Below are 12,166 nucleotides of genomic sequence, written 5' to 3'. Positions count from 1 at the left end.
TGCCCAGGGGCTCATGGGGCAGCTGAGAGGAGAGGCTGCCGGCCCTCACGGTGAGCCGGTTCCTTATGGCAGCAGCCACCGAGGAGCTGCCTGCAACTTGCCGATGGAGTGTATCGATCCCAGCTTCACACAGCGCTGGGCAGGGTTCTTGGCTCCACATCCTGGCAGTTTCTCATCTCCTTGGGCTGTGACAGTGAATAAACAGTGTGTCTGTGACTGCTGGCACCCTATCGCACAGGTATCTGTGGTCCTTGGGTAGGAGTGGGTAGCACAACTCACAGGTGTTTGTGATCCTTGGGTAGGTCATTGACACTGTATCTCACAGATGATCTGTGACCACTAGCTAAGTAGTCGGTACCACATCTCACAGGTCTCTGTGACTGCTGGGTACGTAGCTGGCACTGTATTCCTGTGTCGTTGAGTGACACCAATGGTTCACACAATCACAAAGTCAGCTTGCCCGCCCTTCTTCTCGCAGCTCCTGTGGTCCCTGCTCGCCGTCCGAGGAAGCAGAGCTTTGGACAAAGTCCCGGTGGGGACAGTTTCCGAAGACCTTGCCGTGGAAGAGTCCCGGGTTTTAGAAACTGGTGCACGTGGTTGTGGACGCTAATTTCTGACCTGATCAGCGACAGCATTTCTGTCACTCTGATTATCTGAGCTACTTCGGGGATTCAGAAATAGGGTTTAGGTTAGCTCTCTAGTCACTAAATTTTTTTTGCATATAAACCTACATATTTAAAAAACAAATCAACAGAAAACACATTAGATTGCAGCTTTCTTGTAATTGCTGCTAAAGAACACTCCCTGTTGTTCACGCACAAACCGCCAGTCCCAGATTTGCAGGTTTTATTACTCTCTGGAACTTCTACTTATTCCTCTCTAGCAGTGCGCCTCCTTGTGGTGGCAATCACTACATACACCCTGCCACCTCGCACAAATGGCTCTCACAGCTCGTCACTAAGGCACACAAAACGAAGTAAGAAAATCGCGATGGAAAATGAGGGTTGGGAGACAGAACATGACCATGCTATCGACCATATAGTTGGACGTAGTCACTGATTATGGCATTGACTTCTGTACTGGATAAAAATCGGGAACTATGAACAGTTGTAAATTACTGGGAAGGACAAAGAATACGAGTTCTTTATAGGAAACAAAGCATTTTCAGCACAAAATTCTAAAAGGCAATTTCTGCAGCAGGTGCAATGGTATCATAAAAAATGCCCCGAGCATGGTGTAAAAACAGAAGGCAGAGCTGAGGGGTTTGCAGAGGGAACTAAGAAAGCACTAAATTCCTTTCGGCAGTGGATGTCCTGACAAGACCTGAAAAACACTTCTAGTGCTTGGCAGTTTTCAATCACTTTTTTTTTTTTTTAGTTTTCTCTGAAAATAAATAACAGAAGTATTAAAAATAGAGAGCCCAGGCACAGGAAGATGGTTCTTTTTCAGCGGTTGCCTTCTAACTCCGGAGAGTCTCTGCTTACCGCTGGAAGCCAGGTGCTCTCCATCTGGGCTGCCTCTTAGAGTAAGTTTGAGAAGGCAGCTGCCTAGGCACCGCTCCTGCAGGCCCTGCGCGCTGTCTCGGGCGTGGCCCCCAGGTTTTCCCCACCATTTAAGAGCAGCCGGCGCAGGAGCCACCAGCCCATCCTGTGCGCTCTGCTCGGCTTCCCCCGCCTAGCAGCCCGCCCCTCCGCTCCCGCTCCTACCTGTGCCTTCCTTTGTAAGGTCTTCAACTCAAAGGACTCGGGACTCTGGGAGAGGGCAGCGAAGGCTCTGGGGAGGTTGTGGACAGAGTCCACTTGGGTGCAGTCCACGTAGAGCTCCACGGAGCCGGCCCCTCGCTGCAGATTGCTGAGTCGCAGGAGCAGCCTGTGTCGCCGCCCGTCAGCCAGCTGCAGGTTGTTGAACACCACCAGGTGGATCTTCCCGTCGCTCTTCATGTAACGGAGGATGGCTGGAGGGAGCACAGACCAAGGAACGCGTGATGGGCGGAGGCCAGGCACAAGGCGGGGTCAGGGGAGGAGTCGATTGGCAGATTCACCATCTTCCCGGGGCCATGCACTGCTCTGGGCGCGGGAAGGCAGCAGGCACCAGAAGCCACCCTCCTCCCGTGGACGCTCAGTGTGGGTGGAGAAGCACACAACTCGGAGCAAGTGGGAAAACGCTCAGGACTACTGGAGACAGCGATGGGCTCCGTGCGCACACAGAACCACATGGGACAGCAGGGAAGGGGCTGGCACTGTGGTGCAGCGGTGAAACCCTCAGCCCAGATCAGAGTGCGGTTCAAGTCCCAGCTGCTCCACTTCTGATGCAGCTTCCTGCTAAAAAGCACCTGAGAAGGCAGGAGAGGAAGACCCACGTAGGAGACCCCGAAGACGCTCCTGGCTTTGGCCTGGCCCAGCCCTGGCTGTTATAGGAATTTGGAGAGCAAAGTGGGGGATAGAAGATTTCTTTCTCTCTCTCTCTCTCTCTTCTCTCTGTCACTCCACCTTTCAAATCAATCATTTTTAAGGGCAAGCTAAAAAGTAAGCTCCCAGGAACATGAATTGCTGACTTCACCAAACACGTGCTATGGGGATGGCAGCTCCTTCAACGCTCAGTGTCCCCTCACCGCAGCCCTAGGAGACGGGAGTCAGTGCAGAGGAGGAAAGTGACAGGCAGGAAGGGAGGAGCCTGCCAAGGGCCTCGTGAGTGGCAGGACCTGACCCTGAGCCCAAGAGTGGCCAATGGGATGCAAGCACAGGCCTGGGCAAGCATACGTCACGTCGGGGTCCAGTGCTCACAAGACGAACCACACACACTATTCCAAGAGAAGAGAGTTTTTCAAAAAGTGGAGCGTGTAGTCTGAGGGAAGAGTTAGGGAGAAAATGGCAGAGGAAAGTCTATCGAAATTAGAGGGACACTGTGGACCTGTATGGAGGGCGTGGACACCCACAACTCGGAACTCCAGCAGCCGAGAGCCTACACGCCAGTGTTGGAAACGGAGGTGAGACCAGACCACAGCAGCCAAGCCCCTGGTGACAGAGCTGCAGGAAGAGCTTAGAGGGAACCCAGCCTGGAGCACCCTGAGGGACAGTGTACCTGCCAAACTAGAAGAGGGAAAAAAAAGGACGCACACGTTTCTCTCTCCCCCATCACTTTACAGTGGCATCCTGTAACAAGCCGATAGAGCGGGTGCCACTTTGGACATACATAACATCTGTGTCAGCTAGTGCCCAGCAACCAGCTGAGTGGAGACTCCTGACTCTGGTGGGGAGAACTCACAGGGGGCTGCGAGCCTGTGACTGTGAGAGGCTTCTGTACCCGACCGTGGAAAACACTGAGCGTGTGTGGGAGGACTCACGGTGCGGCCGGGACTGGGAGCAGTCTTGGTGGGAGACCCCACAAGCTCGGGGGATCCTGGTTACCTGGTGAGAGACACTGCTGGGGAATCTGAACTTACACGGAGGACTGCACAGATCCTTTGTGCGGACCTTGGGACAGAGCGCACGAATATTACACCCTCTGGGGCTAGCGCTCAGGCTCTGGTCTCCAGGGAGGAGAGGAGCTCAGCTGAGCAGAATAAATTTCCCTTCTGATTGAAAAAGAGAGAGAGATTTACCATGCCAAACCTGGGTGCCATCTTAGGCAAGCCCTTAACCCTGAAGAACTGATAAGAACTCCCTGGCCACACCCACCACAAGCCTCAAGAGATTCATTGAAAGCAGACATTCCACTTATCTGCAGAGTCATAGTACAATGATATAAGCTGCCACAGCAAAAAAAAAAAAAAAACCAAAAAACTAATGCATATCTCCACAGATGCTGAACAACACACACACCAATTCAAGAAACAAGAATAAGGAAGACAACATGATGCCCTCAAAGGAACACAGCACTTCAATACTAGATTGTGAGGATGATGAGATGGAATTCAAAAAATTGATCACAAGATTACATAGAAGTAATCAGAAGCAAATGCATGAACTACTGAAATCCATACAAGGCATGAAAGAAAATTTCTCCCACTAGGTGATCTTAAAGGTAAATGAAAATGAAGTGAAGAATTCAATAGAACAAGTAAAAATGCAGTTGAGAGCTTTAACGACAGAACTGGTGAAGCAGAACAAAGAATATCAGACTTAGAAGACAAAGCACAGGAAAGCATGCAGTCAAACCAAAGACAAGAAGAGGAGATTAGAAAACTAAAAAATACTGTTGGGAATCTAAAGGATACTATAAAATGGCCCAATATACGGGTTCTAGGAGTTTCTGAAGGCGTAGAAAGAAAGGATGAGAAGGCCTTTTTAGTTAAATAATAACAGAAAACTTCCCTAATTTGGACAAAGAAAGGGTCATCCAAGTACAGGAACCACACATAATTCCTAATAGACATGACCAGAAAAGATCTTCACCACAACACACTGAAATCAAACTCCACAGTATAACATAAGGGGAAGATTCTAAAATGTGCATGGGGGAAATGCCAGATTACTTTCAAACTCACAGTGGAAGTCTTGTCTGAAACCCTACAGCCTAGAAGAGAATGGTGAGATGTAGTCCAAGTCTTAACAGGTAAAAAATTTCAACCTAGAATATTATACCCTGCAGAGCTTTCATTTATGAATAAAGATGAAATAAAGACCTTTCATAACAAAGAGAAATTCAAAGAATGTCACCCATCCAGCCCTACAAAAGATGCTTAAGGATGTGTTGCACACAGAAACACAGAAACATGGTCATCTCTATGAATAAAGGTAAAGGAAGAAAACCTCCATAAAAGTTCAAAGGAAATTCAAAGTAAAAAACCAGTAACATTTTTGGAAAAATGGCAGGGCAAAGTCATTACTTATCAATAGTCACCTTGAATGTAAATGGCCTCAGCTCCCCAGTTAAAAGACACGGACTGGGGGCTGGTGCCATGGCTCACTTGGCTAATCACTTGGTCTGCAGTGCCAGCATCCCATATGGGCGCTGGTTCTAGTCCTGGATACCCCTCTTCTAGTCCAGCTCTCTGCTGTGGCCTGGGAGGGCAGTGGAGGATGGCTCATGTTCTTGGGCCCTCACCCCATGGGAGACCAGGAAGAACTGCCTGGCTCCTGGCTTTGGATCGGTACAGCGCCGGCCATGGCAGCCATTTGGGGAGTGAACCAATGGAAGGAAGTCCTTTCTCTCTCTCTCTCTCTCTCTCTCGCTGTCTGTAATTCTGCCTGTCAAAAAAAAAAAAAAAAAGACACAGACTGGCTGAACAGATTAAAAAACAAAATCTATTTTCTGCCTACAAGAAACACATCTCACCAACAAAGATGCACACAGACTGAAAGTGAAAGGATGGAAAAAGTTATTCCATGCCAACAGAACCCAAAAGACAGCTGGTGTAGCCATTCTAATATCAGACAAAAGACTTTAACACAAAAACTGTTAAGAGACAAAGAAGGGCACTATGTAATGATTAAGGATCAATTCAACAAGAAGATCTATTATAAATGTATATGTATCTAATTACAGGGCACCTGGCTATTTAAAAGAAATGTTAAGGGATTTAAAGGGAGACTTAGACTCCAATACAATAGTATTAGGGACGTCAATACTCCACTTTCAGCAACAGACAGATCAACCAGACAGAAAATCAGCAAGCAAACAGCAGAGTTAATCGACATTATAGACCAAATGGACCTAACAGATATCCTACACTTGAAGAATACACATTCTTCTCAGGAGTGCATGGCACTTTCTCTAGGACTGACCACATACTAGGCCATAAAGCAAGTCTCAGCAAATCAAAAAAAGATCAAGATCCTACATGCATCTTCTCGTACCACAATGGAATGAAGCTGGAAGTCTGCAACTCAGGAATCTCTAGAGCATATGCAAATACAGGAGTCTGAACAACATGCTCCTGAATGAACAGTGGGTCACAGAAGAAATCAAGAGAAATCAAAAACATTCTGGAAACAAATGAAGATGACAGCATATCAAAACTTACGGGATACAGCAAAAGCAGTGTTAAAGAGGAAAGTTTATAGCAATTGCTGCCTACATCAATAAATTGGAAAGGCACCAAATAAATGAGCTATCAAATGCATCTCAAGGATCTAGAAAAACAACAGCAAACCAAACCTAAGACTAGTAGGAGAAAAGAAATAATCAAAATTAGAGAATAAAAAATTGACTCAAAAAATACGAAAGATCGGGAAAACGAAGAGCTGTTTCTTGAAAAAATTGACACACCATTGGCCAACTAACCAAAAAAGGAGAGAGAAGACCCAAACCAATAAAATTAGAGATGAAAAAAGAAATGTAATGACACCACAGAAATAAAAACAATCATCAAAAATTACTACAAAGAGCTACATGCCAACAAATCAGGAAAACAAGGAGAAAAGGAAAGATTCCTGGACACATACATCCTTCCTAAATTGAGCCATGAAGACACAGAAAACCTAAATAAACCCACAACCAAGACAGAGATTGAATCAGGAATAAAGAACCTCCCAACAAAGACAAGCCCAGGACTGGATGGCTTCACTGCTGAATTGTACCACACATTTACAGAAGAACTAACTCCAGTTCTTCTCAAGTTTTCAAAACAATTGAAAGAGAGGGAATCCTCCCAAATTATTTCTTTGAAGCCAGCATCACCTTAATTCCTAAACCTAAAAAGATGCAGTGAAGAGAATTACAGACCAAATATCTTGATGAACGTAGTCGCCAAAATCCTCAACAAAATTCTAGCCAACCGAATCCAACAACAAATCAGAAAGACCATCCACCCGGACCAAGTGGGATTTATCCCTGGTATGCAGGGGTGGTTCAATAATTGCAAATCAATCAATGTGATACACCACATTAACAGACTGCTGAACAAAAACCATATGATTATAAAAACAGATGCAGAGAAAGCATGTGATAAAATACAACACAATTTCATGATGAAAACTCTAAGCAAATTGGGTATATAAAGAACATCCCTTACACAATCAAGGCAATTTATGACAAACCCACAGCCAGCATCCTATTGAATGGGGAAAAGTTGGAAGCATTCCCACTGAGATCCGGTACCTGACAGGGATGCCTACTCTCACCATATCTATTCAATACAGTCCTGGAAGTTTTAGCTAGAGGCAATAGGAAAGAAAAAGAAATCAAAGGAATACAAATTGGGAAGGAAGAAGTCAAACTATCCCTACTTGCAGATGACATGGTTCTATATATAGGGGATCCAAAAGACTCCATTAAGAGACTATTGGAGGCCAGCGCCGTAGCTCAATAGGCTAATCCTCCGCCTTGTGGCGCTGGCACACTGGGTTCTAGTCCCAGTTGGGGCGCCAGATTCTGTCCGGGTTGCCCCTCTTCCAGGCCAGCTCTCTGCTGTGGCCCAGGAGTGCAGTGGAGGATGACCCAAGTCCTTAGGCCCTGCACCCACATGGGAGACCAGGAGAAGCACCTGGCTCCTGGTTTCGGATCAGTGCGATGCGCCGGCCGCAGCATGCCGTCCGCGGCGGCCATTGGAGGGTGAACGAACAGCAAAAGGAAGACCTTTCTCTCTGTCTCTCTCTCTCACTGTCCACTCTGCCTGTCCAAAAAAAAAAAAAAAAAAAAAAAAAAAAAAAAAAAAAAAAAAAAAGAGAGAGAGAGAGACTACTGGAGCTCATAGAAGAGTTTGGTAAAGTCCCAGGATATAAAATCAATACACAAAAATCAACAGCCCTTGTATACACAGACAATGTCACGGCTGAGAAAGAACTTCTAAAATCAATTCCATTCAAAATAGCTACAAAAAAATCAAATACCTTGGAATAAATTTAACCAAGGGTGTCAAAGATCTCTATGATGAGAATTACAAAACATTCAAGTAAGAAATAGAAGATACAAAAAAAAAAAAAAGAAAAAGTTTTCCATGTTAAAGAATATCATCAAAATGTCCATTCTTTAAAAGCAATTTACAGATTCAATGCAATACCAATCAAAATACCAAAGACATTCTTCTCAGATCTAGAAAAAATGATGCCATATGGAGGCACAAGAAACCTTGAATAGCTAAAGGAATCTTATACAACAATAACACAACCAGAGGCATCACAATACCAGATTTCAAGACATAATACAGGCCAGCGCTGTGGCTCACTAGGCTAATCCTCTGCCTACAGCGCTGGTACCCCAGGTTCTAGTCCCGGTTGGGGTGCCAGGTTCTGTCCCGGTTGCTCCTCTTCCAGTCCAGCTCTCTGCTGTGGCCTGGGAAGGCAGTGGAGGATGGCCCAAGTCCTTGGGCCCAGCACCTGTGTGGGACACTAGGAGAAAGCTCCTGGCTTCGGATCGGCGCAGTGTGCCAGCCATGGCGGCCGTTTGGCGGGTGAACCAACGGAAGGAAGACCTTTCTCTCTGTCTCTCTAACTGCCTGCCAAAAAAAAAAAAATACCAGACATACTACAAGGCAATTACAATCAAAACAGCCTGGTATTGGTACAAAAATAAATGGACTGACCAATGGAACAGAATATAAACACCAGAAATCGATCCAAACATCTACAACCAACTTATATATATGATCAAGGAGCTAAAACCAATTCCTGGATCAAGGACAGTCTATTCAACAAATGGTGCTGGGAAAACTGGATTTTCACAGGCAGAAGTATGAAGCAAGACCCCCACCTTACACAAAAATCCACTCAACACAGATTAAAGATCTAAATCTATGACTTGACAGCTTAAAATTATTAGAGAACATTGGGGAAACCCTGCAAGACATTGGCACAGGCAAAGAGTTCTTGGAAAAGACCCCAGAGCCACAGGCAGTCAAAGCCAAAATTAACAAATGGGATTACTTCAAATTGAGAAGTTTCTGTACAGCCAAAGAAATATTCAGGAAAGTGAGGAGGCAACCAACAGAATGGGAGAAATTATTTGCAAACTATGCAATGATAAAGGATTAATAGCCAGAATCTACAAAGAGATCAAGAAATGCCACAACAACAGAACAACCCACCCAGTTAAGAAATGGGCCAAGGACTTAAACACTTTTCAAAAGAGGAAATCCAAATGGCCAACAGACACATGAAAAAATGTTTAGGATCATTAGCCATCAGGGAAATGTAAATCAAAACCACAATGAGGTTTCGCCTACCCCAGTTAGAATGGTTTTCATACAGAAATCAACAAAAAACAAATGCTGGTGAAGATATGGGGGAAAGGTTAGCCTAATCCGCTGCTGGTGAAACGCAAACTGGTAAAGCCACTATGGAAGACAGTATGGAGATACATCAGAAATCTGAATATAGACCTACCATATGACCCAGCCATCCCACTCCTGGGAGTTTACCTAAGAGAAATGAAATCAGTAAACAAAACAGCTATCTGAACCTCCATGTTTATTGCAGCTCAAATCACAATAGCTAAGACATGGAATCAACTTAAATGCCCATCAACCGAATACTACATAAATAAATTGTGGAATATGTACACCATAGAGTACCGCACAGCGGTAAAAAAAAAAAAAAATGAAATCCGGTCATTTGCAACTAAATGGATGAATCTGGAAAACATCATACTTAGTGAAAATGGACAAATATCCTATATTCTCCCTGATCTATGATAACTAATAGGGCACCTAAAATGAAGTCCGTAGAAGTGAAACGACACTTTGAGAAGGGATGACTTAAGCTGCCCTTGTCTTGAATGTCAAGGAACAGTTTTGTTTTATTTATTTCTTCTTCCTTTTTTTTTTTCCTTCATACTCTTTGTTGAACTCTTCACAGAGTTAATCAGTATAAACTCAATAGAAAATAGATCTCAGTAAAAAATCAGAGGGGGAATAAGAGAGAGAGGAGCAAGTTTGTAACTGTACAGCTATACAGTCCTGCATACATTCCTTCAGAGCTACTTCTAAGGGTACAGTTTAAAAACTTGTCATGGGACTCCAAATCCCATTAAACTTGGTGGTAAAAATGCCATCTTAATTGTTAAAATGATCATATTAGGTGTTAAAGTGAACATATAGATAGGATTAAGTGTTAACAAGATCATATAAATAGGATCAAGTGCCTCATAATAATACTTAGAATTAAAAAGGAGACAATGTTTCAACATGGGAAGCAGTCCGCACAGCAGACTTACAGAATGCCATTCACTTTAAGTAACACTCTGACCTCAGAAGCAGCCCTTAAGTCTTCCTGGTCTGGCTGAAAAGCCCATGAAAGCATTCCAGGCATGGAAAGCCAAGACACTGTGGAAAACATTATTCTACATGAAGGATCTCTGTGAGTAAGACCCTGGTGGAAAGGAGGGGCTATCAAAAAAGAAGGTACTTGGCCGGCACCGCGGCTCACTAGGCTAATCCTCCGCCTGTGGCACTGGCACACGGGGTTCTAGTCCTGGTGGGGGCACCGGTTCTGTCCCGGTTGCTCCTCTTCCCGTCCAGCTCTCTGCTGTGGCCTAGGAAGGCAGTGGAGGATGGCCCAAGTGCTTGGGCCCCTGCACCTGTATGGGAGACCAGGAGGGGGCACCTGGCTCCTGACTTCGGATTGGTGCAGCGCGCCGTCGGGGGTGAACCAATGGAAGGAAGACCTTTCTGTCTGTCTCTCTCTCTCACTGTCTAACTCTGCCTGTCAAAAAAATGTACTTTTCTCTGAAGGGAGGAGAGAACTTCCACTTTGCTTATGGCCTTGTTCAAATACAAAACCAAAGTACAGAGTTTGTGTACTCAAAAGACTCCCATAGCCTTGGCAGCGCATGTCACGAGCCTCAGGTGATCACTGACGTCATACATAAGAGTGTCAATTGTTAAATTAACAACAGGAGTCACGGTGTACTAACTCCCCATGCAGGACCTCTGTCTTCAATGAGTTGTATTGAGACTTAGCTGTAAAACCAGTTCTCAGTTTTTTTTGTGTGTGTATATATGTGTGTGTGTGTAAACTGTTGAAATCTTTACTTAATATAGAGTTGTCTTCTGTGTACAAGATTAATTGAAAATGAATCTTAATGGAGAATGGGACTCGTAAGGCGAGAGGGAGGAGGAGGAGGGGTCAGAGTGTGGGTGCGAGGGCTGGTATGGTGGGAAGAATAACAATATTCCTGAAGTTGGACTTATGAAATTTGTATCCCTTAAAACATAAATAAGTAAATAAAAACACACGTGCGGCTGTCCACAGAAGGATCCGGAGGGAGCGCCCTGCCTGGCTGCCCAGTGCTGTTCTTTGCAGGTCATCAGCTCACACATCTTTCTAAGCTCAAATAATAAAAACTTAGACAATTTAAACATTCAAGTTTTTAGCACTTGCTTTTTGCTCCATTACTGTCCTAGATATATCAGGCCCTAAGCGGACAGACAGCTGGTCACAGAGGCTGACCCTCTGTGAGCGGAGCTTAGCAGCTGAGGTTTGCTACAAAGACCAGAGTACTTTGTTTCCAAGGTCTTAGCAAGGCTTCCAACAGCACGCCCAGGTCTAAGTACAGGCACAGCTCCTGCACCCAGCTCGGCTCTGAGAACAGAATGGGAGCAAGGCTGGAGAGGGTGGCAGGTGGTTCTGGATGACTGAGGGGTGAACACGGGGCCACAGTGACGTGGCTCAGAGCCTTAGACACACAGTGAGCCCCTGGCCCAGAAAGGCCACTCCCAGGACCTGAAATTAACGGAATTTTGAAAAAGGGAACGCTCCAAGATATATGGGTAGTCAAAATTTCAGAAATATTATAATACACAGTTGGCATCACATGTACGTCTACAAGGGCAGGGCTGGCTGTTTCAATTAGAGTATAATGATAAAATGGAATTCTATGGAATAGTTGCATATTAAAAGCACAGAAAGATAGTTGTGGTATTTTAAGAGGGGAAAAAAGGTTACAACTCAGAAACCCAAGTGTCAAGAAAATGTGTCAGGGCCGGCACCGCAGCTCAATAGGCTAATCCTCCGCCTGCGGCACCGGCACACCAGGTTCTAGTCCCGGTCGGGGTTGCCCCTCTTCCAGGCCAGCTCTCTGCTGTGGCCAGGGAGTGCAGTGGAGGATGGCCCAAGTGCTTGGGCCCTGCACCCCGTGGGAGACCAGGAGAAGCACCTGGCTCCGGGCTTCAGATCAGCGCGGTGTGCCGGCCGTAGCAGCCATTGCGGGGTGAACCAACGGAAAAGGCAGACCTTTCTCTCTCTCACTGTCCACTCTGCCTGTCAAAAAAAAAAAAAAAAAAAAAAGA

General features: G+C 45.4%; 1 protein-coding gene across 1 annotated transcript in view; it reads right to left on the bottom strand.

Moving 5' to 3' along the window:
* THBS4 (thrombospondin 4) overlaps nucleotides 1-12,166 on the bottom strand; it is a 46,370-nt gene that overhangs the window by 21,744 nt on the left and 12,460 nt on the right. The window contains exon 3 of the mRNA XM_051854066.3: nucleotides 1,707-1,954. Within this exon, the coding sequence (XP_051710026.3) occupies nucleotides 1,707-1,954 (248 nt within the window). The remainder of the gene's footprint in view (nucleotides 1-1,706; nucleotides 1,955-12,166) is intronic.

Source organism: Oryctolagus cuniculus, chromosome 14 (assembly GCF_051225735.1).
Source record: "Oryctolagus cuniculus isolate XC-2025 breed Fujian yellow rabbit chromosome 14, ASM5122573v1, whole genome shotgun sequence".
Lineage (NCBI taxonomy): Eukaryota > Metazoa > Chordata > Mammalia > Lagomorpha > Leporidae > Oryctolagus > Oryctolagus cuniculus.
Note: the sequence above shows the minus strand (reverse complement) of the source record. Positions and strands in the feature narration are given on the sequence as shown.